Raw genomic sequence first — 26065 nt, 5'->3', positions numbered from 1 at the left:
TTTTTTCAAGTTTTCCAGTAACAGGGCAAGCAATTAAAATGAGCAGGCAATCAAAATAAAGACAAATACATAATTAAAATCCAGCTGCTGAAAACTGTGAGGGGGGGGGAAAGGAAAAGAATAGCTCATTCAGAGTGGGCTTGCCACAGAACTTTCAAAGAGTTACTATACCAAGTACATGAATATCTAAGATACACAAATATGCTATGGTGGGATTTTAAGATGTGCCCACTGTTGGGAGTTTTGTTACTTACTTCACTGAGAACAGAATTAGGCCCAGGCCTTTTGAAAAATTCTACTCACCAGCATAGAGAGATGGCCCTGAGCGGTAAAACTGGATCAGAGTGTGAGGATACACGTCTTTACTGCCCCAGTTAACTACTTGACTGCGAAATAATGTTCAAGCTATACAGAATGGTATATTAGGCAGCCAGCAAGACATGCTAACTCGAGTTGTAGCCTATATCCCAAGGAACCAAGACAACTCGAGTTAAAAGCACCACCATACTCGAATAAGGGTTTGGATAGACTCGAGTTAGGGGCAATACTTGAGTTACGATTTATCTTTGCAGTGAAGACAAGTCCTGAGCGTGTTTGGACTGAGAGGTTTGGTTCTGACCAAGTCTCTAAGAATATACACACACAACAACAAATAAAAATTAAGAGCACATTATTATAGTACAAATTTTTAATTTTTAAAAAGTTTTTAAACTATTGTGACCCTCTGGCAATAGGGCAAAATGTAATATGTTATTCATTTTGGCATTGTTTTCATTTTACTCTTAGAGAAGATGGAAAGCCAGCTTGTCTATATATTTTATCCCAATGAGCCATAGCCATGCATATTCATGCTTTACATAGACAAAAAAATGAAAAGATTAAAAATAAAAATCACAGGACAGCAAAATTTTAAAAATGTCCTAAAATGTGCGTTTATTTCATATCATTATACAACGTTTACATACAGGTATACTTTTAAAACTGCTCAATATGTGCGTAAAATAAAGTGAGGCAAATACCAATTTATAAATTCCCCCCCAATTCCACACAAATAAAATACATTTTAAAAACAATCTCCCAAATTTATGTTTTCTCCAGAATTTACTAATCTTCATTTCAACATGAAAAATACAATGGAATGGATACTCAGGTTGAAATGCTGACCCTACACATTTGTAATGAGCTGCAAATATACAAGCGAAAAACCAAAAGTCTTAAATATTGTCTGTGGCTTACAAATCCTTGGTTTTATTGAATTAGCACAGCTCAATAAAACTCAGATAAAATAAATACCATGCTGGACTAACTTCTGAATTGTACATAGCAAACAAAAGACCACAGCTGTACCTTTTGTTCAAAGTAGCACCAGTCCACACCTGATTTGTCTCTCCAACATTAACTGTCCTGTTAAATATATAGCTGGCACTTGAGGTTGGTATTGTTTCTGACACATCAAAGATGCCTGGACAGACTAAGCATACTGGTGTTGCTGAACTCTCTACAAAGTGTAGGCAACATTATATTGGGAAATGGCACATTGAAACCATAATAGAATAGTTCAACCTGCATATGGCTTGCCCATTTTGGTGTTTCCCTGACCCCTGCCTAGTATTTAGCAGATGTTCCTGTGACTGTGGTGAAACTAAAAGAAAAACATGTTTAAGGGGTTTCATGGCAAGCAGGTGTAAAAACAAACAAATAAGTATGTGGTTGCAGCTAAGGAGGTTTTCACATGTTGTTTAACTCCAGTAAAGTTTGATCCAGCATCTGATGCATACTAAGGTTTTCTTCTTGGCATGGGCCACTTTCTCTGTTATGGGATTAGAAAATCAAAATGTGAATAGCAGCTCTTTGGAAACATCAATTTTCTGTACATGAAGGCATGCAATCATCACTTATAATGGAGGGATTTATTATGATAAGTAGTGTACATGCTCATAAATACCAATGTTCCCAGCCAAGACAACTAGGGAATGGTCCAAACTAACAACATGAACTGCAAGTGATGCAAGTTTTGAACTGTTCTGCAGCTGCATATATTAAAAACAACACACTGCCAAAAATAGACTAGATTTTTGTAAGTTCCAGATGCCATGTGCTGTGGAAATGGGGAGTTTTAAACTTTTTTTAATGAATAGGGTAACAATAAATGACATAATTAGTTAATCTGTATTCTAGGCAGCTCCACACTTTTGAAGTCACATTATAATTCAGAACTTGCAGAGAATGAGAACAAAAGAACCAAAACCTGAAATAACAAGTTATATCAGCTGTTAAATAAAACAACAGCAGTTTCATTGGCAGTTAGTAGTTTTATGTTGCCACGCACACCTTTTTCCCTCTAGAACAGTCATTCAACACTCTTACATGATACAGTATGTGAGCACAATGTTCTGGAGCTACATGCTACCAGAAGCCAATAAAACCGACTTTATTCTGATGCAAGTATCCTCTAAACTGACCAGGTATTTCCAAAAGGGGTTCCTATTTCAAGACTGCTTTTATTCAAATACAAGCCAATTTTATTGTAATTCCAAACAGTGCATTACATTTCTAGATACAAAATAGCTGCGAGTACGTTTTATTTGGTTTTGAAAACCTGAATCTGGCTAATAATCTTCCCCTAGTTACCAGAAAAATTCCAATTTCTGACATGAGCTAAAAAGGATTATGATCTCTCTACAAAGAGCGGGGGTTCGTTTTTAAAATATCATCAGCTACTTACTGTAACTGGTATTGAAGTGGAAAGAAACTATTGCATACGCAAAGGAAGAATTTGTGGCTGCTCCAGGATACTACGGGTGCCTTATCAGAAGTGTTACTTCTTCCACTTGCACTTCTTCCCAAAGAGTGAATTGAGAATTTCATCCATTAATTTACAGCAGTTACAATATCTTGGAAATCAATTTATAGGTTTCTTGCATATTTCTACCTTGACTCATTCATTCCTGAGGAACTTCAGAGTAAGTTTGTTTAGACACAACTAAGTTTATTCCCACTAAAGCTTAATCCTCATTCAATGCCAACTTTAGTTCATTAGTTAGGCGACTGTTTTGCTCAAGTTGCTGGTAGAGATGGTCTGTACAGTCAGCAAGCAGGTTAGAAGAAAAAGAGAGGCAGAATGAACAAAGATTAGACAGAGAAAACAGGAGAGCAAGAGTTAATAAAGAAACTAGTCACACCACAGACAGTTCAGTACCTAGTTACACATGAGAGAATTCTTTACCTTAGGAATCCCTTTATATTCTAGTTCTCTGATGACTAAATACCTACTCCAAAGCTCAAGAAACAGTTTATAGTCCATAAAGGATTTCTCTAAGACCTCTTTTGTGGAGTAGGCTTGTAAGTCAGGAAAACAGGAAGAAAAATGGGACAATTGCTACAGTATTCTCAGTGAAGCCACATGGAACAAACTTCCCAGCTTAAATTCATATACATGAGCAATGTACATAGGGTTTACTTGTTTTATGAATGCCATGACTCCTTACAAATGTAGAAGAGATGGCAGAATCGTATTCAATACTAGCTGACTAAAAGTAATAGCATAATCAGCCCTTACTGCAGCAGAAATGCATTCGTCAACAGCATACTATTTCTTGGCTCAATTCAGGTCACACTGAAATCACTGGAGCTTTTTCCACTGAATCTCCCATTGGAGTTTTACCATTAAGTTCAACAGGAATTTGCTCAAGCCCCACATACTTCACTGCATGTTCCCTTTATTGGGCAATTTGGTAGCAATTTAGGAAAAGAACGTGTATTTCTCAGCTATTGAAATAGGGAGATTTGAGGCCTTTAAACTGGAATAAAAAACTCACAAGTGCCCCCTTGACAGCTTTCAACAAAAGACACCTTTCGTGTTATAGGTGAATGATAGGGTTGAATGTATGCTTGAGTATGGCAAACTAGTAAAGGACCATTAACAGAGTTGATTTTCAAGGACTGGAGAAAAACCTCCACAGCTACGCTATTTAGAGACTAAATCTAGAAAGGCCTATTCCATGAAGTTCCATTCAGTTTCTCTTTCATTTTTTGTGTTTTTTTCTTAATAGCCTGGCTGTGAAATCTGAGACAGGTCTACACAGTTTCTGAAAATCCTTACTCCACAACTTATTCAATTGTGGGGAATCATCCATTTTGCTTCTTTTACCCTTCTTGATAGTTGCAACGGAACGCTTTCCCCCTAGAAGATAGGTGTCCAGCACCTCACAAAGACGGCAAGACCTTGCAATGAATTCATTTGTAGGACGCACTTGTGTAATCAGAGGCAATCACCAATTGCTCCTCCTGGGAACCCAGGCTCCACTGACCAGGAGAGTAAGATCAGAGGATATACCAGAACACCACTACCAAACTAACTCAATTTCCTTCTTTTACTTTTTCTTTTCCCATTCAACCTTTTATATTAACATACACTTGGAAACTGTATCCAAACCTAGATGTAGCTAAGCTTCCATTTTGAATGCCAAAATGTATTTAGTGGTTATACAAACAATACTGTGTTACAATTTGAATGAAAATATGAATGTTTACCTGCATCAGTCAAAACTAAAGTTATATAAATCATTGAAGTAAGGATTCCCAATCTTTCTGTGTGCCCAAACTGAGACTAGTCCTAAAATAACTAGCCACACTTGGAAATGCTGATCTTATGCTTAATTCACTAACATTTAAATTTATACATAAAAAGGGAAAAAGCCAAATAGGGGCTTTTAACCTTGATAACTAGTGGATTTAAATTAGAAAAAGAAAAGAAATAAAAACCACTGGCAAGGCCATAGTCAAGTTTAAAAATAAATATGTTTAAATCTGGACAATCTTCACAATCATAGCAACTCTACTGAAATTACACTAAATAAATAAACCCATTGTGTTCCCTCCATAGCTTGTTCCAGAGCTTTTTCTAATAAGCAGTAACGTGGGTGAACAAACAGATATACTGAGCTGACAAGATCGCATGAGCCGAAGTTATTAAAGAAAAGGGGAAGAGGTAATTTCCACCTGTATTCAAAAAACGAGGGGAGTGAGGAGTAATTACCAAATGTGAAGAAACAGCAGGGAGGGATGAAGGAAGTATTTTCAAGCTTCATGGAGAATTGCAACTAATGGCAGGTTTTAAAAATATAAATGAAAAAGCTCTACACGAGGTTACTTGATGGTATCTTTTAAACTGGAATGAGACATAGCCAAATTAAAAAGCTTTCAGAATGGTAGCCATGTTATAGTCTGTATCAGCAAAAACAACGAGGAGTCCTTGTGGCCCCTCAGAGACTAACAAATGTATTTGTGCATAAGCTTTCGTGGGCTAGAACCTACTTCATCAAATGCATGAAGTGATGAAGTGGCTTCTAGCCCACGAAAGCTCATGCCCAAATACATTTCTTAGTCTCCAAGGTGCCACAAGGACTCCTCATTGTTTTTCCAAATTAAAAAAGTTACTGTTCTACAACTTTAAAATGGAGCACCCTCAAATTCAAGATCAAGTACATTGGCCAGAGCTTATTGACATTTTGAGCATTAGAACTTTAGCAACAAAATCAAATGAAAGGAATAATTAGTAGTCAGTTCAGTTTAAATTGATATTCACTTTAATGTAAAGCTGTTTAAAAAAAGGACTTTTTCCATTACGAAGGAAATTAAGGTAAAATAGTTACAATGAACGTAAGTCCTTCTGAAGCAGCATTAAGGCTTAGTTGTACATTACAGTAGGAGAGCAAGAAACGTCAATATTTAGTGTTTTGTATTTAAAAGGAACACTGTCAGGTCAATCTGAACCCATCATTTAGGTTTTGTCAGACAAAATTTTACAAAACCTGAGATCAATGGAAATAATTTAATTATACATGACAATGACACATTTTTTTGGTTCAGATTTAAAAACATTCCCCTGAAGTCTCTGCAACTGGAACTTGCAGCTTTGTGCTAGCAGTTTGTGAACTAAGAATGAAAGTGAAACTATATGTTTTCATCCAGTGAATGTAAAAAGTAAACTTACAGTACCTATGGTGATAGATAAATCAATTTTTAAAATTCCATAACCCACATTGTTAATGAACACAGATAAGGACATTTAGTTATCTTATTTTGGAAAGAAAAAGAAAACATAGGATTTTTCACCTGACGCTATCCCTTTAAAAGTTCTTTTACTAGAAGTTAAACAACAAACTTATATAATGCAGGAAGTCTTCCATATCAAGACTTCAAGCTAGTAGGAAATTTTGGACTCTCTAGAAAAAACACAACTGTCAAGCACTTAAGGACCAAACTATACTCTCAGCTATGTTCCCACGACCGAATGACCCTAGTGGGAGCTGTGTCCTTGCAGATTTTGGCTTAACAAGAAGACTAAAAAACCACTAAACTCTAAGAAAAAGTCATATCATCTGAATTTTAATTTGAGAGAAAATGAGGTTTGCGTTACAAAAGCGACCAATTTAAGATAGCCAAGATTAGCATTCTTATGCCACAGACTGGTATTTTTCATTTTGAAATTCTGCATTGTTTGATATTCTAGCAAGATGTTTGTTGGGGTCAGTGAGGAGGGGGAGGAAGGAGCAGCAGAAAAAGAAAGAAAAGAAAATCAAAAATTAATCCTTAATGGCAAAAAAAAGCAGATTTTTAATCTGATTGATAGTTGAAATGATAATTTAAATAAATAAAAGGCAAAGGAATAGCAAAAGGGATACATCTGACACAGTGGGATGTTTATTTTACATTGAAAGAAGTAGAGTTTCTGTACAATAGAAGGCACAAAGAGAGCAATGTCCTGAGTCAGGATGCTAAAAGCAAAGAATAAGCTGGAGGACAGGACAGTGAACCCATGAAACATCCAAGAGCTTGGAAAGGTGGTTTATCCAGCTTGATGAAGATATCTTTGGAGAGGTGAAGCAAAGAAATTTATCTGCATGAAGATAAAAGGTGGGAAATAAAAGTGGCATAATGGAAAGAATTCAGAAAGCAGCAGAAATAGCACATGGAAGCAAACATGCCAAGATGAATACCAGTGAAATATCACACCACATCTCCTTTTGGAACGCTATTGCAATGCCTTCGTTTAAATATCTATAGAGAAATGTATTTATAGCAGAGAGTCAATTCCTAATTATTGTTCCATTTGTTAAACTCCACTTACAAAAAAGTTACCTATAATTCAAAGCTAATTACAGAAATGCAGTTATAGCTATGAAATCTTCAAAGTCTATGATGTTGTCTCAAATTTTAAGCCTACTTTCAAATCAGAAATCTCTCAAATTTAAATTATGCTACAATTGTTAGCAAGAAGATTTTGCATACAAGGCACTGCATGTTGTTCTCTGTACAATTGTTAGCAAGAAGATTTTGCATACAAGGCACTGCATGTTGTTCTCTGTAAATGGAGATAAAGCTGTTACAGTCCTACAAACTGTTTATAAGGATCTTAGTGTGATAAATCACTGTGTGGAATTGTATTTCTCGGCTTAGAATCAAAACATACAAAACAGATAATATTAGACCACAACCAAGGAGTTCCAACACTGGAAAGTTAGGGGAAAAAAATATCATAATTTGCATATTTAGGGATGCTTAAAAAAAATTATCGGGGGGGAAAATGTAAAACCTTCAAAACATGCAAAAAACACTTGTGGCTCTAACCAAAGGCTAAAACGTGTTGAACTCTGAAACTGAAGTGTAGAAATTGAAAGTAACATCTGCAGATAGGTGTGCTTTAGACAGAGCCACAAGTGTTCAGGGTTTTCTGATCTCAGTTTTAAAACAAATTAGTGCACATGACAGTTATCAGTATGAGGAGGGGAGAGAGAATGTAAAGGTTTCTGCATAGCTGACTTCTGTTCAATGTCTTCAAAGCACGCAAGAAAATTCAGTCTGCTTGAAATGACACTATACCAACCAAACAAGACATTAGTCGGTCAGACCCTATGTATCTTGCAATTTTACCACTTTTTCATTTTTTCTGCTCAAAGTAAAAACTTCTGCCTTTTTACTCAAGCCAATACTCTATATTTCCACCGCTTTTTCTCTCAAACTACTTTTTTTCACCGCTAACAAATATGGGAAGGTTTATTTTTCAAATGCTCTTCACCGAAACAACGCACATCCCAACAGCTGTCACTTCTATTTTTAAAAATGGCCTTAAAGAGGTAATCACTATGATAAAATGAAAAACATTCTCTGTCGAAAGTACTCTCTGTATGGCATATAAGGAGACTCTTATCTTTTGGCAACTTCAAAATGATGAGCACTGTAGAAATTCTTGAACAGAAGTGAACTCAGAAGTAGAAAGCAAAAGAACAACCAAAGGGAAATGAGCCAGATAACTGCAAGGGAAAGCAGGTTCATGGATACAAAACAAATGGGTAAAAGTGAGTTGATTAAGCCAGCCTTGCAAAATTGTCAGAAAATTTACAAGATCAGGCATAATACTTGTCCACCCTTTAGCATGATGAAGAAAATACTAACGATGCTTTAACATCCAATCACACCCATTCAACGTATTCCTCCCCCTAAAGAGTGAGCAAGTATAATTTTGCAAGGCTGCAACTAAACAATTGTGAGGGTAGAGAAGCAGGTGCAGGCACAGGCTGAGAGGACATTTACATGGAAGTCATATCATTGAGAGCGTGGTCCAGCTCCTCGCTGATTGCTTTGTACTTCAGTTTCTGAGAATATAACTCATCTAATATTCACCAGGGAAGGCAGAGGTGAAAGGAAATGGAGAATGTCAGGTGATGGAAGGTGAAGGTGGTGGCATGGGTCACAATCCGGAAACAGCATCAAAAAAGGGGAACAGTGCACAGAAGTAAGTGGTGTGGCAGGCAGAGAACAAAACAAATAATATATAAATAAGGAAGTAATACAAATGGTGAACAGCTTTATGTGAAAAGTCAATTAAAATTACTGCATCTTCAGTAAGCCAAGCTGAGACATAGATAAAGCTAAAGAAAATAAAGTGTGCAACGAAAAAATAATTCCCACTTCCCTACACTGTATTTAACTTGCATTATACAAGTTCTCAAGGTTCATGCAATGAGCCACAAGCCAGACGCAGAGAGAACAGGCTTGAAAATGGTGCTTAGGGAGAACCAGGTATCTCACTTCTGCTTTCAAAAGATATTTTGGGGTTTGTATGATGTCACACCCTCAGGCTTTTCCAGAGGATTAGTTCTTCCCAAGCATCTTATTTTTCTTTCTTTCTTTTTTTTTTTTATAACTGAGAATGTGACCATAAATTCTCTGCAGCTGGCTGGCTCTTTTATAACCTTTAAAGACTTCTTGCACAAGTCAGCTTCCTATATCAAGCAATTAAGCTTCTTAACAATAGTGAAAAAGTTAAAACAATTTTACGAGTAAATCTCATATAGCTTAACCTTTAATTACAAAGCACTATTGAATTCTATTCTCAAGATAAAAGAGAATTCTATTCTCTTTACTGCGATTCTGATAGATTTATTGGAGCCCTAAAAGCAAACTTTGTGAGGTTAAATAGGCTGTGCTCCTGAATGTGTATACAATCCATTAACTTCACTGAAAATAGCAGCTGTTCTATGTCATGAAATAGTTGCCCTGACCTGCACTTATCTCAGTCATAAATGAAATTAACTCAATATTCCTAATTATAACAAACAACATACTACTCATTGCTGATATTGTAAAGTAATTAAACTAGCATATTAATAACATTTGCCATCTGATCATTTTCCATATCTGAATATCCAAGTAGAAGAGTTTAAAGCAAAAAGTCTTAGAATATCAAAGAACAAGAAACAGGCAAGAGCAAAACACTGTCCAGCGAAAAAGTTTAATTAAGTAATAAATTTGGACTGGAAAACACTTCATTAATTTAGGGTCTTATCCTGCCCATTTTAGTTATGTGAGTAGTCCACTTATTTGCATGGGACTAATCACATGGAATAAAGATTTGTAAGACTGGGCACTAGATGAAGCCCATGGGTGAATATCAGCTTTCTACTCTGCAGGAAGTGTCAAAAATAAAACACAGCCATACCTTCTAAGTCGTCGATGCTCTTCTCCAGCTTGGTTACTGACCTCTCAGCAAATTCAGCACGGGTCTCAGCCTGGAGTTAAAAAGACACACAAAGTCAAAAACTATACAAATGACTTTAGGAAACTTTCATGATATTTACAAATACAAAGGCAACAACGAGTATGAGAAAAAAATTTCTGTTCAATGACAGAATAATAGGAAATAGGTGTAAAATCACAATCATCCTCCAATATTGTCTAATGCGCTATAGCTTTGATGCTAGCATCTAACATTATGCTATTTTCCACACTGACACGTTAATTTCATATCAGTCAGAGCAGTATCATAAGATCCATTAGTACAAGATTATTCTAATTTTACCTCCTTCAGTTTGTCAGTCAGGATCTTTATCTCCTCTTCATATTTGTCTTCCTTCTGTGAGTACTGTAATTAGAAAGAGCATCAGATGTCAGACAAAATATTTTCTATATGAAAATACAACATGTATGACAATCTTCCACTGTAATGACAACCATATACTGTACTAGTTCTAGGTATGGAAGTACTTTAGTTTATCTTTCAAGACATAACGGTCTTGTTCTCATTTATTAAAAGGGCCACATTTTGCCCAAGTTGCAGAGTGGTAACTCAGGGCAGCATTTGGTACTATAATTTTAAGGTAGGAGGACAAGTTGGAAAAAATTAAGTATCTCAGCACACAAATTGCATTTTATAGCTATAAATATCAAGTTTTAAGTAACACTGATGGATAATTAATGTTATGCATATTTTGATTATGTACTTGAATTAATGTCAGATTTCTGGCAATGGCCTGATAGTATCTAAGTAACAAATCTTAATATTTCCATTTACCAAAAGCCTTATTGAAATACAGTATAAACATTTAAGGACAATGCATAAAAATCCAGGCCACTGGGGTTATAAGGCTCTAGCCTACCTTCTCAGCCTGAGCCTCCAGCGACTTCAGGTTGTTGGTCACAGTTTTCAACTCCTCTTCAAGCTCAGCACATTTGCTATTATTTTGGAACAGAGGCAGGAAAGGGGGCAGGTGGGAGATCAGTCAAGCAAAAGAAATAGGAAAAATAGGGAAAAAAAGGGGGGGGAGAAAGATTGAGAAAAATGAAAACTGAATTACAGAGCAAAAGAACGGCCTAAAAAGCAGCTGAATCCATCACAACTTGAAAGCAATTCATTACAATGCCAGAATTCTCTTTAAAAAACAAACCCTATTACAAACAAGTTACCTACAGCACCAGGCTTACTTGGAAGTACTCACAGACCCTTTAAATATGAGATAGTTCAGCTTCTTTTTGGCTGCCAAAAGATCAGTTGTAAAGGTTAAATAAATAAAATAAAATAAAATAAAAAAGACCAAAGAAAGCCACCAGAGCAGGATGCAAAGAGAGTAAAGAGTGCAGTGAAGGTTCATTCATCATTACTGAGTGAACTAACAGCTATGAAAGCTCATCAAAGACTTGGGTTGCAGTTAAACCTGAAAACTGTATATTAGTATCAGTACCTTATCCTCTGCAGCCATTAATGCTTTCAGGGTTTGATCCATTATTCTTAATTGTTCTTCCAGCTGTCGGACTTGGCTGTTAGTGAACACATGAAATGCACAAAAGCCATTCACAAAATCAGTGTGCAGGTAGGGCATGCAGTGACAAAAAACACACGCACACACATCTACGCACACGTTTACTTTAGTGTTTAACATTTATCTCAATCGTTACAGTAAATGAGCAAAACATAGCTTTGAGCTGAACACAAAGAAGTGTACTGCCAACATCTCATGCAAGTATAGTCACTGTCTCGCAGCATCTCACACACCTCTCTGGGAAGTCACAGCACTTACCCTTCTGAGAGTTCAGCACGTTCCTCAGCACGCTCCAGATCGCTCTCAATGATCACCAGCTTACGAGCCACCTAGAGTAAGGCAAATAAAAAAAAAAAAAAATCACACATGACTGCACACTATATGCTAGTGCAGCCAAAGCCTTGGATAATCTCTCTCACTGTAATGATCTACGTACAAGGACAATACACTTCTCCCGGAATTACTGATTCAAGGAAATCTCCTGCCTTCACTAGACTCTTGTTACTCATATGGGCCTGACTGCATCACCTGACCAGGATTTTCATGTCCCCTAACTCCCATTCACCAACATGACAGTTGAAAAATAAGTTTTTCTTTTTATAGCCTCTCTAAAGACAGCAGTGATCCTTTTCTCAGCCATTTTGTAGCAATCATAGCGACGTACCAGCATCTTGGTATGGGAGGTGATGATATCACATACCAGGATGATTGACAGGCCAACATGCATTTCATCCTGTCTGTGCTATTATTGTCCATTTTTGTCTGCCATTTTATCAAATACAGTTCTGTGCAGTGGGCTACTCTCTTGCTAAGGAACGAGCACAGATCTCCACTCATACTGTGCAGTGGAATCTGAGTGTGGATCAGATCTCCAGCAGACAAATCAGTTTTGTCTCTCGAGGCACTCAGGAGCCTATTTCTCATATCAATTCTTTGTGGGAACAGTGCTGCTCTCTTATTGACAGGGATGCTTGTGACCTTTTGTACTTCTAAGGCAAACAAAAGAGAAAAGCTGTAATCAAAGCCTGTAAGGCCTCAGCTCTTTGATTTGCACTCCGGAACAGACCTCTTCATACTTGCGGTCAGCCTCCTCAGCAATGTGCTTGGCCTCTTTAAGCTGGATCTCCTGGATTTCCATTTTCTCCTCATCCTTCTGGGCTCTGTTCTCAATGACCTTCATTCCTCTGAAAGTCAGGAAAAACAGGAAATACTAGGCTTAGTGCTTCCTAGTTTATCTCCAATCCCTACACCATTTGTAGCGCATCTTTCTATGACAACAGACTTAGATGGATGCAGCATGTCAGAGAAGTCATTTTATTTAACAGGTAGGAAGCTGAGAAGAAACTGGTGGTATCTGAATTAAACAAGAGTGGTTTGTTATGTTGCTTGCACAACTCAGCATTGCATGAAAGTTTGCAATCAGCAGCCTGACCACAATTTTCTTCAGTTCAGTTCAGTGCTCCCTCACTCAAAGGTGCATGATAAAAGGGACTTGCTTTTGATGTCCTAAGAAAGTGACTCAGGACAATATGTAGCTTAAGCCTCAACTCTCTGGCACTGCATGTTCAAATCCCTGCTGGGTATTTTTCTGAGGTAGATAAATAGAGTTCGTTGTGATATGCTGTATCTGGACCTTTAGGACCTAATATCCTTTCTGATCTGCACAAACAAAACATTTAGCATTTTTTCAAGAGCCAGGATTTGCCCCAGTTTGTTAGACCAAAATTCCCTTCCCTAACTGTTGTGCAATGTGCTGTGTGTTTGTCAAATGTTTCCCACCTCAAAATGTGCTGCACACTGAATAAGGGTGTAGAGTGAGTCTTGAAAACGTTTAGCGACCTTTCCAGACAAAAGGCACTATTATGGGTATTAAGTATAATTTTACAAGTCTACAGGTGGGATTTTCAAAAGCACTTAGTCCTTGGGCCCCTAACTCACTTAAGTGTTTTTGAAAACCCTAACTCAAATCCCTGTCTGGACCGACTGTTTCTCTCCCCTTCCTTGGCCATGAAAGCACAAAACTGCATTAATGCACAAACCATATGAACAAGCAGAGTAGCAGTCTCTTCAAAAGCTTGCTTGTCTCTGGGTGGGCTTTTCAGTTGGATGCTCAGGACAGACGCAGTCTACAGTTTCCCATCAGGAGACTGAGTGTGCACCACCACCACAGAACTACTGGCCCAAGATACAAAAGTCTGGGGGTTGGACTAACCTGGGTCTCCCAAGAGGTTGCACAACACATCAAAAGCCAAAGCACCAAGCCTATTGGTCACAGGATATCTGTAAAGAGTTATCTCAAAACCTGACACAAACAAGGACTAAAGCCTGCACATTCAACACGTCCCTCCAGACAAATTTTAACTGACTGAAGTCAACGCATGTAAAGGCAGAGCAGATTACATCCAATCACAGGATATAGAAAGGTGGTTAATTTATTTTTATCCACTCCTCATCTGGACAATAATTGACTTGTCATAAAGATAGCTTGCTGCTCAAATAAGAACATGAATTAGGCCATACCCACCTTTCACTCTCATCTGCTGCCTTCTCAGCCTCCTCCAGCTTCTGCAGAGCAGTTGCCAAACGCTCCTGAGCACGATCCAGCTCTTCCTCAACCAGCTGGATACGTCTGTTCAGAGAAGCTACATCGCTCTCAGCCTAAGTAGAAGTAGTAAAGAAAATGAATCCATAATACAGCCTAAGAGTCTTCTTTTGTAAAGGACCATTTAGATCATTTTAGAACAACAGTTGGGAGAATGTAGTAAAAGAGAACACCAGTCTAACTGGTTAAGTGGCCAAAAGATATTTTTTTATATATCTACAGATGCGCACGCACACACTCACCTGCGCTCGCTCTCTCTCTCTCTCCTACTCCTTCATTAAAGTGTAGTTAGCTCATAATGGAGGACAACTGATCAATCTGTCACCTTATATGAAATATCTAAATACTGTACAAAGTGTCCTAAGAAACTCAAGTGTCCTGTGAATAATGTTTATTTTTTGGTTACTAGGTATTTAGCCTGCACATATCCTCAGATTACAGAGATGAGAATCTTTACTGAAACATTAAACAATGTCAAAATTACGTTTTGCCCATTTTACCCAGAACAACATATCATAGGAATATGAAGGGTTTTAAATCCCATATCTTGAATCTGTATCTGGGAACTTGCCCTTACTTTAACAACAGAAGTTGTATGAATATTTCCTTGATCTTAAGAAAGGTAAGAAGCAGCAACTCTATGACAAGGCATAGAGGAAACACCCATAATTACAATACATGGGTGAGGGTATCTGCTCGCAAAGAGTGAACAGAACATTAAAAAAAAAACCCCAAAAGAAAACACGGAGTGCGCTAACGAGTTTTGTTCACAGGAAGGGACGCAAGGCTGAAAAACAAGAGTCTAGCCCATGTCAGTTTAACACAGGAATCCTGGCCTCACCAACCCTCACAACACATTTGGTTACATATTTTCATAATGCTATCTGCATATTACCCTCAGCTTTGCTTTACTTGCATTAGATAGTTGTGTAATCTTTTGTGTAACATTTACACCAAGACTATGCGGCTCTTATCTTTACAAGCTTTCACTTCTGACATTTTCCAAGCTACATTTGTTCTAGTCACAGAGTAAGTACTGTGACAGCATTTTGTAAACAACTCCCTTATTAAGCCTCTCTGTTTCTTTCCAAAGGATATGAAGGGCAGTAGTGTTTAGAATAAAGGGTCACTATTTTAAAAGGAAAATTACTTCCAGGAATACAAATGACTTTTAATGTACTGAAAACTATTTCAACATTTATTAACTTTGCTCTAACAAGGAAGTGTGATTATGGTGCCTGCCATCGCATCTAATTGAAACTATACATGTATTTCATGGCAAAGGTACAAGTCAGTACCTTTTTGCAATTAAAGTTTTTTAGGATCCATCATTTACAGCCATAACAACAACAACATTTGTATTACAGTAGTGTCTAGGAATCATAGATTATTAGGGTTGGAAGGGACCTCAAGAGATCATCTAGTCCAACCCCTTGTTCAAAGCAGGACCAATCCCCAAATCCCTAAATGCCCCCCTCAAGGATTGAACTCACAACCCTGGGTTTAGCAGGCCAATACTCAAACCACTGAGCTATCTCTCCCCCTAAATGCTTGTCATGGACCAGGACCACATTGTGCAAGGTATAAATGATAGCAGCTTATGTACTAGATGCTCCGCCACTAGAATGAATGAAATTATGGACACACAACAAGGGCACAAATCAGTAATCTATTTGAAGTCAATAGGAGCACTGACAGTAGGACTGCATGACTAGGGCCAATAAATAAATAAATCCCTAAGTGTCAGTATTACCTCCAATTTTATTCTTTCCCTAGCAACAAACTACAGAACTAAGAACTCTTATTTAAGAGCAAGAGTTTTATGAAAAGCACTTGGATATTTTAACTTGAAAAGTACAACTTTTTATGGGGGAAGGGGTTTGCAAATGTTAGTTTAAAAACACCTTGGGAAAGTGGTAATATTACAAGTTAACAATTATGTTAAAACTATTCTTAATGTGATAAGAGCATACAACATAGGAAACACAGGATGATTAAAGTTCAAGTTCTTACTTCCTGTTCTACAAGCAGTAACTCACCAAGGGTTTACCAACTAGCCTTATAAGGCCTAAGTTATTCTGCTGCAGAGCAGGACTTCTGTCCTTATATAGTAAGGAAAGGAAAAAAGTACTGATGACATGGAGGGGCACTCCCATGGCTAATAGATAAACACAACCTTTTGCATTGGTGCTAGAGCATTCACAATATACTGCACACTTTTACAGTGAGAGATGAGATGAATAATATATTGCTGCGTGTTAATTATTGTTCAGTGTAAAGAAGATTTTGTTTTCCAGCTAATCATATAACAGATTGGGGTGGAGTGCAAAACGTATCATCAAATGTGGTCACTAGCAATGTGTAAAACTGGGGGGGAGGAGTAGAATGAAGAATCATTCACTTGTTATATTTTAAGAAAACAGCAGCCAATGGTGCAAGAAAATAAGAATCTGGTTTAGTGTTCAAAAGCGGTCAACTATGGTATCGGCTGGCTAGAGCTTTAGCTTTTTTATTGTTTGCATATCTGTACCTTGCACAAAAGAAAAAAATATCTAGCTGGTCACATGCCATACAAGTCAAGCAATCACTATGGAAAGGATCATGTAGACTGCTTGCTGCAGCAGTTCCCACTTTGGGAAGAAAAATGGAGTCAGAGTGCAGCTTCGGCATGGATGCTTATTTCATATAGCAGAGCCACATATTTAGAGGTGCCCATCACTTTTCTCCATTTATTCACATCAGTGCTGTTCTCATTTCAAAGACACTTAAAATATCATGCAAATAAATTCTGGAGAATTTCCACAATCTAAATAAAATATTCCAGGAAAGGAAGAAAACCTCTAACTTCCTCTAATGACATTACTTGATAAAATAGTTAAGACCACTCGTATGGATTTGATCCAGCTTCCAGTGAAGTCTGTGGCAAAACTGCCACTGTTTTCAATAGTGTAAGATCAGGCCCTAATAATTTAGTAGCAAAACTAGTTATATACTTAAAAGATTCCACAGTAATCAAGCTATTACCTCAACTAGGGAAATCAGGATCCTTTACTCCAGGAATCTTATTATTGTTCTTAATCTTATTATTGTTCTCAAGTTCTTAGAAGAGGAATCCATGTTTAAGGATATTAAATATGGGAACAATTAAATAAACAAAACTATGATATGAGCTGCCTCTAACTGTTAAAATGGTATTGAAGTGACCTGTGAGAACGTAGTATTGTTACAGATCTGAATGAGCCATCACTGTTGTCTCTGAGAAGGCCATCTGCAACCAATCAGGAAGCATTCCACTTGCTGATGGATATCAGATAACACACTTGTGCATTTACTGCCTAGATTAGAACACACACAAAATTCCAGATTATAAGGAAAGGACCCTACAACCAGTTTTTCTATTATAATGAAATAAATGAATGCTGATAAGTGATATCAAAGAACAAAGTTTTCTACAAAGACTGAAGACACAAAACACCTCTGTGAGGTAAATTTTTAGTATACACTTCACGTATAGAGATACTAAAAGCATTACCAAAGGTCAGTGGCAAAACAAAGAACAGAACTTCCAATCCCTTGCAGTAATCACTAGAAAAAACTACATCCCTAGACACATACTGGGTGATGCTCTTTCCGTTTTTTGTAATTTATTTTGTATAAAAACCTGAGCAAAACAAATATTTCTGTAAAGAGTATCTTGGTTCCTACTTTTTACACCTAAACCATTCACTGTCCTTCAAACCATTTTCTGGCCTGAAAAAAGTGTGTTCACTTTAGAGAGAGGAAGGATGGTTGAGGCACTATCCTGGGCCACAGTAGATCCAGGTTCACTTCCCTACTGTTCTTATAGATTTCCTGTGTGACCTTGGGGAAGTCACTTAGTTTCTCTGTGCCTCGGTTACCCATCTGTAGAATGGGGACAATAGCACTTCTCTACATCACAGGGTGCTGTAGGATAAATATGTTAAAGACTGTGGCCATGTCTACATCTAAAATTTTGCAGCGCTGGTTGTTACAGCTGTATTAGTACAGCTGTATAGGGCCAGCGCTGCAGAGTGGCCACACTTACAGCAACCAGCGCTGCAAGTGGTGTTAGATGTGGCCACACTGCAGCGCTGTTGGGCGGCTTCAAGGGGGGTTCCGGGAACGCGAGAGCAAACCGGGAAAGGAGACCAGCTTCGCCACGGTTTGCTCTCACGTTCCCGGAGCCACCCAGCAAACCGCAGGGAAGGAGACCTGCTTGCTCGGGGTTCCGGGAACGCGAGAGCAAACCGGAAAAGGAGACCAGCTTCACCGCGGTTTGCTCTCGCGTTCCCGGAGCCACCCAGCAAACCGCAGGGAAGGAGACCTGCTTGCTCGGGGTTCCGGGAACGAGAGAGCAAACCGGGAAAGGAGACCAGCTTCGCCGCGGTTTGCTCTCGCGTTCCCGGAGCCACCCAGCAAACCACAGGGAAGGAGACCTGCTTGCTCGGGGTTCCGGGAACGAGAGAGCAAACCGGGAAAGGAGACCAGCTTCGCCGCGGTTTGCTCTCGCGTTCCCGGAGCCACCCAGCAAACCGCAGGGAAGGAGGCCTGCTTGCTCGGGGTTCCGGGAACGAGAGAGCAAACCGGGAAAGGAGACCAGCTTCGCCGCGGTTTGCTCTCGCGTTCCCGGAGCCACCCAGCAAACCGCAGGGAAGGAGACCTGCTTGCTCGGGGTTCCGGGAACGAGAGAGCAAACCGGGAAAGGAGACCAGCTTCGCCGCGGTTTGCTCTCACGTTCCCGGAGCCACCCAGCAAACCGCAGGGAAGGAGACCTGCTTGCTCGGGGTTCCGGGAACGAGAGAGCAAACCGGGAAAGGAGACCAGCTTGATTACCAGAGGCTTCCTCCTTCCACGGAGGTCAAGAAAAGTGCTGGTAAGTGTCTACATTGGATTACGAGCGCTGGATCACCAGCGCTGGATCCTCTACACCCGAGACAAAACGGGAGTACGGCCAGCGCTGCAAACAGGGAGTTGCAGCACTGGTGGTGCCCTGCAGATGTGTACACCTTCAAAGTTGCAGCGCTGTAACTCCCTCACCAGCGCTGCAACTTTCTGATGTAGACAAGCCCTGTGAGACACTTAGCTACTAGGGTAATGTGGGCCATATAGACACCTTAGACACAGAGGTTTGTATAGCATGTAGAGACATGGTTGCCAAATGCTCAGAACTGGCTGCCTAAAGTTATGCCCTCCGTTCATAGTCACCTAAGTAACGTGATTTTCAGAAGAGCTGATCACTTACCTCAATGGGAGCTCTAGGTACCAGCACTTCAGAAAATCAGGCCACTTATTTAGATGTCTGTTATAAACTTATAACCCCACTGTAAGCACCTAACTTTGAACATTTTGTTCAGTGTTCCTTAGCATGAACATTTATATTAGACAACTTAGTCTACCTAAAATATCTTCAGCATCTTTTATTTTTAAACTCAACATTTTAGACTGATAGCCACAATTATCTAGTACTTATCTGAAATCCAAATTATACTTGCTAAAAATTATATTTGTCTTGAGGTGTCTATCTAAAGCCTGATGTTACATTCTTCAGATAAAAATAGAAATGGCATTTGAAGTACCCATATTGCTAGACAAATCTGTCAATGAAATCTCTAAGTCTAGGTTGTCCAGGCAAAGGAATGCAAAAAGAAATACTTCTGAAATTTGCAACCATTCCAGTCAGGTACAGACTGCTATACACCAGTGATCACAATATCCTCCCTGGAATTAGGAGGACCACAAACACTGGCACTGAGTTTCACAATGGGATTGAGATGATGAAGCCTCATTAGGCCACTGAGCAGAACATAGCCCACAGCAAAGGGCCAGCTACACCATTGCCAGTGTAAAAACTATTTTAAAGGGTGTATGTGCCCTTGCCTATCCCCTAAAAGCTGCACAGAACGGAATGAGAGGATGGGGGAAGGGGACAGCCCCGTGTATACATTACTGTAGTCTCTCTCACTATCTCTGAGATTTGTGTCCAGGATACCATTGTTCTGCTGCGGATCTAAGCACAGCCCTTCCCTTCCCCGACACACACGCTCCCACCCTAGCCCCTGCAGAGACCACATGCACGGAGAGAGAAGAAACCTGCCCTGCAACCAGCTCTTCCCTGCCCGCAGCCCGAGAAGGGGCAGGCGGGGATCTCCCTGGGTGTGTCCGCCAGCGGGGCGCAGCGCAGAGGGGATGGGGCGCGCAGACAGCCCTGGAGAGGAGCGGAAAGGGCCGGGCGGCCGGCCCCACTGAGAAGGCAGGAGCTGCCCTGGGAGGCGCTGGTCGGGGTCCGGTACCTGCTCTCGCAGAGCCCGCTCCTGGTCCAGGGCCCGCTGCAGGCTGCCCGCCTGCTCCTCGGCGCTGTCCGCCTGCTGCTGCAGGCTCCGGATCTTCCTCCGCACCGCCTCCAGCGAGCTCAGTCCCGCCATGGCCCCGGCTCCGCACCGCCCGCCGCCGCCGCTCCTGCGCTGCGGCTCGGCTAACGCCTCGGCCCCGGAAGTTCCTCCGCCTCCCCCTGCGCTGCCCGGCGGCCTCCGCACGGCGCTCGGGGCTGCGGCGCGGGCTGGGCTAGGGGCCGAGCAACGGGGCGGCACTCGGAGCCCCAGAGAGTGTGCGGGGCAGGCAGAGAGAGCCCCAGGCCGGGCTCTGCAAGTCGGAGGAGGAAAGGAGACAGCCTGGGCTCTGCAGTGGGGGTTAGGGGAGAAGGACTCAGGGACCCAGGCTGGGCTCTGCAATGAGCGAGGGTAAGACCCAGGCTGGACCCTGTACTGGGGGATGGGGTGGAGGGAGGAAACAGGGACCCTTGGACTCTGCAATGGGGGGGGAGGGGCATGGATCCAGGCTGGGCTCTGCAATGGGGCGTGGTGGGGAGGACCCAGGCTAGGCTCTGCAATGGGCGCCGCGGGGAGGCGGATGGAGGAAACACAGTCCCAGTCTGGGCTCGGCACCGGTGGATCCAGAATGGCCTGTGCGATGTGGGGGTGGAGATGGAGAAGATCCCAGACTGACCCGTGCAGTGCAGATGAGGGGAACCGGGCAGGTGCAATATGGCCTGTGCAGTGAGGGGAGGACGGGGAGACGCTAGACCGGCAGATGTGAGGCATGGCCAGGGTGCAGAGCAGAGGGATTTCTGCAGGGCCGCTGTACACGGTCCTGCTGCCTCCATTCACGCACGGGCGCTGCGGAGGGAAGTGAGCAACTAGCCTGGCAGCGAGAGGCGGCAGCGCCACCTCCCGCCCACATTGATACCCATTGTACCCTCTGTCCGCGGGCTGTTCCCCAAGGCGTGAGTAGCGACAAGAGAGGACGGACGATGGCGGTGGGTGAAAAATCACCAGTCAAAGTGGGTGGAAGGCCAGGAGTTCCCCACCCTCCCCCTACATAGCAGAGCAATACTGAGTAGGGACAAAGGGCCCGATTAGCTGACTGAGTCGTTCGGGAAGCTGGGCCGCATGTGCCACGTGGTGGGGTTTAAGGCACAGAGGCTGGAGCCTGCCAGGGAGGCAGTGGAAGGAGTTGTAACTTCTCAGAGCTAGGCTCAGGGGGGGCGTTACCGCCAAGGGAGGGTGGGTTGGTGGCTCCCAGGAAGCGGTTTAAAGTGGTGAGTCATTTGATTTTCCTAACCCCTTCATGTGAGCCCACCCCAAAGAGCTCTCCCCCTCCCCTTCCTGTGACAGATCTCTCAAAGCTTGGACCGATGTGCAGGAGGAGGAGGAATACTCTGAATAAACGATTTGTGCCCCAAAGATACTCTACGTATCTGCTTCCCCGCAACGCCTTATCACAACAGGAGATATTGCATACACCAGGAGACACAGCATTGCAGAGCAGCTTTTAAATCTCTGCCTTTGTCTAGAAGAGAAAACAAGCGAGTCACCCTAGCTACCCTCTGCTTGGGCGGTTATTGCAAATAAAACTGCTTGCTCCACACCAATTCCAAAATGGTGTTTTCCTTCCAAGTATAGGGAAATGGCATCCTGACTGCACTGTAGACGTCTCTCTTTTCATGAAAGCGATCTAGTAACATTTCTCTCCCCTATCCTGCCTTCTTCTTTAGGCAAGCTATTCCCAAATAGTTTGCATACTTTTCCTTATAAGGAATATCTCCCTGGATCTATATGCGGCTCCTTTGAACAAGTTAAATAAACGTCCTGCCAGAGAGCTGCCTCTCATCCATTTAGCCTTATACAGAGAAAGAAGGAAAGACATCTGATCTATATTATACAAAGTCTCTCTCTCTCTCACACACACACACACACACACACACACACACACACACACACACACACACACACACACACACACACACACACACACACACTCTTACTTTAAGACCCTGAGCTCTATCTGAAAATTAGAAACCATTTGCACAGTCTATACTGTGGCTGAAACATTTTTTTTAAAAGTAAACAAATATATTGTCTTCTTTCACACACAATTAGATCTTTCTTGTTTACATTTCACCCTCTAAAGTATTTTCCCTGCACCTAAAAATACCTTGCTTCATCATCAGCTCTAAAACTCCTTCCTAATTTTATTATTTTTAGAGATTCATTTTAAAAGCTGAGTTAACGGGGAAAATACATTATCAATTTTGAAGAGTTGTGCATCACCTAATCCTAGAATTCAGAGGTGAAAGACACTCATAGGGAATTGAATCCTACAGTGGTGGCCAGAGGGATCTGGATGTAAAGCTGTAGAAACGCTAAATTCTGATGTACTACATGCATGAAACTATTTAATACTTGTCGAGGGGCAAACAGGTGGGTGGGATGAGGGATTGGGTGGGGTGCAAGCTCTCACACTATACCATATAAAGCACTGAGCTATATATAACCCCTAGCTTGCTCTCTGGATCTCTATCCTACTGACTGCAGACCTAGCAAGTATCATCTTCCGGAATGATTTTCACATAGAGAGCTGTCTTATCCTTTAACAGGTGAATTATTAACCTCAAGTATCTCCAGACATTAAAATCTAGGAGATGGCCTTCAACTTAAGAACCACTGAGTTATGGTAACCTAAGCTGTAGTGCTTCAGTGAAAGCCTAGCTGATGTTAGGCCTCTTTTGTACCTCAGTATGTAGCTGTGTATATGTTAAAAGACCTTGTACTAAGAGTAAAAGAGCAATCCTTACAGTTCTTGGCCTATGGAACAATAGATGCAACTAACTAATAATAACATCTTTAAAATGACTGCAAACACTTTTCTCAGGAAAAATGGTAATTTTTTCCTCTCTCCCCTGCCCCTTTTAAATCGTCTAAATAAACGCCCCACCCTTGACTTACAAGCTCTGTCTAGAGAGGTGGGTACACATGAAATGAGCATGTGATGAGTGAGCAGAAATCCATGTCAGTCAGTGCCTTTCATGGTGTGTGCACCTCATGCAAGGAAGGTAGCGTGGTTTCACCTTTGACCAGGAAACACCTGGCCCCTACAGCAAGCATGTCTCTGGGATGCAGCTGGACTGAAGCACAGGCATGTCTCCTGTGCAGAGAGCAGTAGGATTTGGAAGAGTAGAGAGGATGTTGTGTGTGTCTATGGGGGGGAGGGGGGGCGGCTAACTTACGTCCGCAGCCTTTTTCTCAGCCACTTCCAGCTTTTCCTGGGCATCTTTCAGGGACTCGGAGTATTTGTCCAGCTCATCCTCAGTGCCCTTCAGCTTCTTTTGCAGTGCCACCAACTCGTCCTCCAGCTGCGAGACGGGTGGAAAGTGGTGGGGTAGGAAAGGGAAGGGAGGCGGAGGAAGAAAGGGTGCAGCAGGCAATGTGATCGCGCAAAGGAGAAGTGTGGGTGCAGAGGGACAGAAAAGGACAGACGGACAGAGAGAAGAGAGAAAAGGAGAGAAAGAGTTAGATTCCCTTTTGCTCTTTGCAGAGGCACGCTACCTTGGTGGCCTTCTCTTCTGCTGAGAAGAGGCTTTCCTCAGCCTTGTGCAGCTCCTCCAGCACTTGGTCCCTCGTATCCTCGGTCACATGCAATTGCTTTTCCAATTGCACAATGTCCTCCTCAAACTAGGCGCACACAGAGGAAATACAATGCACAGATACATTTTTTTTCTGGGTATTTCCCCCTCTTCCCTTCCCCAACCTCCCAGTAAATGCAATTAAAAAAAATGCAACTCCATCCCACGAAAAGAGTGGCACACATCTGGAAAGCGGCACTGCATTTGCAAGGGAACACTTCTGCTTTCAGATACTTAGCATAAAATGGGGGAGAGGAGGCTGGGGAACACATGAGCTTACTTGCATTTAGGTAAATCAAAGCAGAGCTGTCCATCACCAGCCAGCTGCTAATTTCTACACTTTATTCCGGCTTTAAAGAGCATTTTAAGTCTGTCTGACCCTTTTCCCCCTTTCCCCCTTCCCAAATCCCTCGGAGGGCTCGGGTAGTTATTCAGATCTACTCCACTGGTGTGAAAATTCCCCTCTTTCGAGTTACTCGGTCTCTTTGGGCGGGGACGGGAATCCCACTAGCAAAGTCCAGCCAGTCGGTAGGAGCACGTTAAGAGCCCACACGGCCAAGCTGCTGCTCCAGCCTGCGAGCTGCATGAGGACCCCGAGGGGCGCTGCTGGTGGCTATGGACTCGCGCGCTGACACGCGGCGAAATGCAGACCTGCTTGCTCCTGTCCTCCGCCGCCTTCTTGTCCGCTTCGGCTTGCTCGGCTCTGTCCAGGGCGTTCTCCTTGTCGAGCTTCAGCATCTGCATCTTCTTCTTGATGGCATCCATGGTGTCGGCGGGCTAGGACTCCACACACACGGACAGGACCCAGGCGGAGGAAGGGAAGGGGCGGGCTGCTGAAGGCGGGTCTGTGCTGGGCCGAGCGCCGGGCTGCAGTGCGAGCGCCGGGCGGGCAGCACCGCGCAGATATGTACGTTTCACGGGGGCTGCCTGCATTCCTCAAGCCAGCCATCCAATACTTTTTTGGAGAGGGCTTTTCTCCCTCCCGCCCCCTGGCCTCGTCCCTACCCCCTGGCTCTCGCTCACTCCCTGCTTTTTTCCACCTCCAGCCTCTGCTCTCCCATTCGCTGCCGCCTGCCATTTGACCGTGGATATGACTATATATGGGATCCGACGGGCTAGGGAGGGAAGGCAGGCAGGGGCAGAGAGCTTTGTGCCTGTGTCTACTCTGAATACGCGGGACCGGAGGTTTGCTGCTGCCGCTGCCGGGAACAGGCCAGAGCGGGTTGCACGGTGATGCTGTGAGCCGGAGCTGATTGTCTGCAGGGAGCGAAGGTTGTCTGCAGGGAGCGAAGTTATGCCTGCAATGCCCATTCTGCAAAGTACTGGCGTGAGCCGAGCTCTTGGGTGATTGTTCTGCTCCGTAGCGGGGCTGCCTCGTCCCATCCCAGAGCCTCCCATAATCCCAGCCTAAACAGCACTGGGAGCCCCCTGAGCTTTCCTCCCTTCCTGGAACAACAGGTTTCTAACAGCCCACAGTGTATAGGCATTAACTGTGGCAGGTCATTCCCTGGGCTGCGGTGAAGTCTGGAGGGATGTGTGTATGAGAGGTTGTCTCACAAATCCATTCACAATTTTGACACACAGCTTTAAGGAAACCCCAAGAGCCTTGAGGCTCAAGGATGTACAGGGCTGGTGAAACTTTCTTCTCTTTTGCCCTTTGCGCAGGCAGGAAGTCATATTTTTGTAACCACAACTGGAGCCGATCATCTTCTGACTTGTTACCACATTTCTACTAGGACGGCCAGATTTGGGAATACAGCATGGGGAAAGAAAGCCTGCGAGGGGTTAACTTTCTACATTTAAAAAATGGATTCATTTCTCCTGGCACACACCGGGATATATTTGTAAAAATCATCAATTTACCTGATTGGACAGAGAAATTAT

The 26065-nt window shown here is 42.1% G+C and overlaps 1 protein-coding gene across 17 annotated transcripts; it reads right to left on the bottom strand.

The window, feature by feature from the left end:
- Positions 1-911: 911 nt before the first annotated feature.
- On the bottom strand, positions 912-25080 carry TPM1 (tropomyosin 1). Of its 17 annotated transcripts, none has more exons than XM_030577165.1 (10): positions 24833-25080; positions 23786-23911; positions 14125-14258; positions 12667-12784; positions 11859-11929; positions 11523-11598; positions 10364-10426; positions 10004-10073; positions 4082-4088; positions 912-1804 (listed from the first exon to the last, which is right to left on the bottom strand). In XM_030577165.1, the coding sequence occupies exons 1-10, from the start codon at positions 24944-24946 to the stop codon at positions 1729-1731; spliced, it is 855 nt and encodes a 284-aa protein (XP_030433025.1). In that variant the 5' UTR covers positions 24947-25080; the 3' UTR covers positions 912-1728. The 17 variants fall into 17 exon arrangements, with proteins under 17 accessions (XP_030433025.1, XP_030433026.1, XP_030433021.1 ...); XM_030577166.1 differs by lacking the exon at positions 11523-11598 and adding an exon at positions 10941-11016; XM_030577157.1 differs by lacking the exons at positions 912-1804; positions 4082-4088; positions 23786-23911 and adding exons at positions 5571-6901; positions 8596-8674; positions 24105-24230.
- Between the last annotated feature and the right edge of the window lie 985 nt (positions 25081-26065).

Source organism: Gopherus evgoodei, chromosome 10 (genome assembly GCF_007399415.2).
Source record: "Gopherus evgoodei ecotype Sinaloan lineage chromosome 10, rGopEvg1_v1.p, whole genome shotgun sequence".
Classification (NCBI taxonomy): Eukaryota; Metazoa; Chordata; order Testudines; family Testudinidae; genus Gopherus; species Gopherus evgoodei.
Note: the sequence above shows the minus strand (reverse complement) of the source record. Positions and strands in the feature narration are given on the sequence as shown.

What these genes read in the sequence shown, in the direction of transcription:
- TPM1 (XM_030577164.1), bottom strand. Translation starts at nt 24,946, where the DNA reads ATGGATGCCATCAAGAAGAAGATGCAGATGCTGAAGCTCGACAAGGAG. An exon ending in GCAGCAGATGAGAGTGAAAG is followed by an intron (nt 12,785 to 14,124) that starts GTGGGTATGGCC and finishes CCTGACTTTCAG; the next exon opens with AGGAATGAAGGTCATTGAGA. An exon ending in CGTGCTGAACTCTCAGAAGG is followed by an intron (nt 11,017 to 11,858) that starts GTAAGTGCTGTG and finishes CCAAAATAATAG; the next exon opens with CAAATGTGCTGAGCTTGAAG.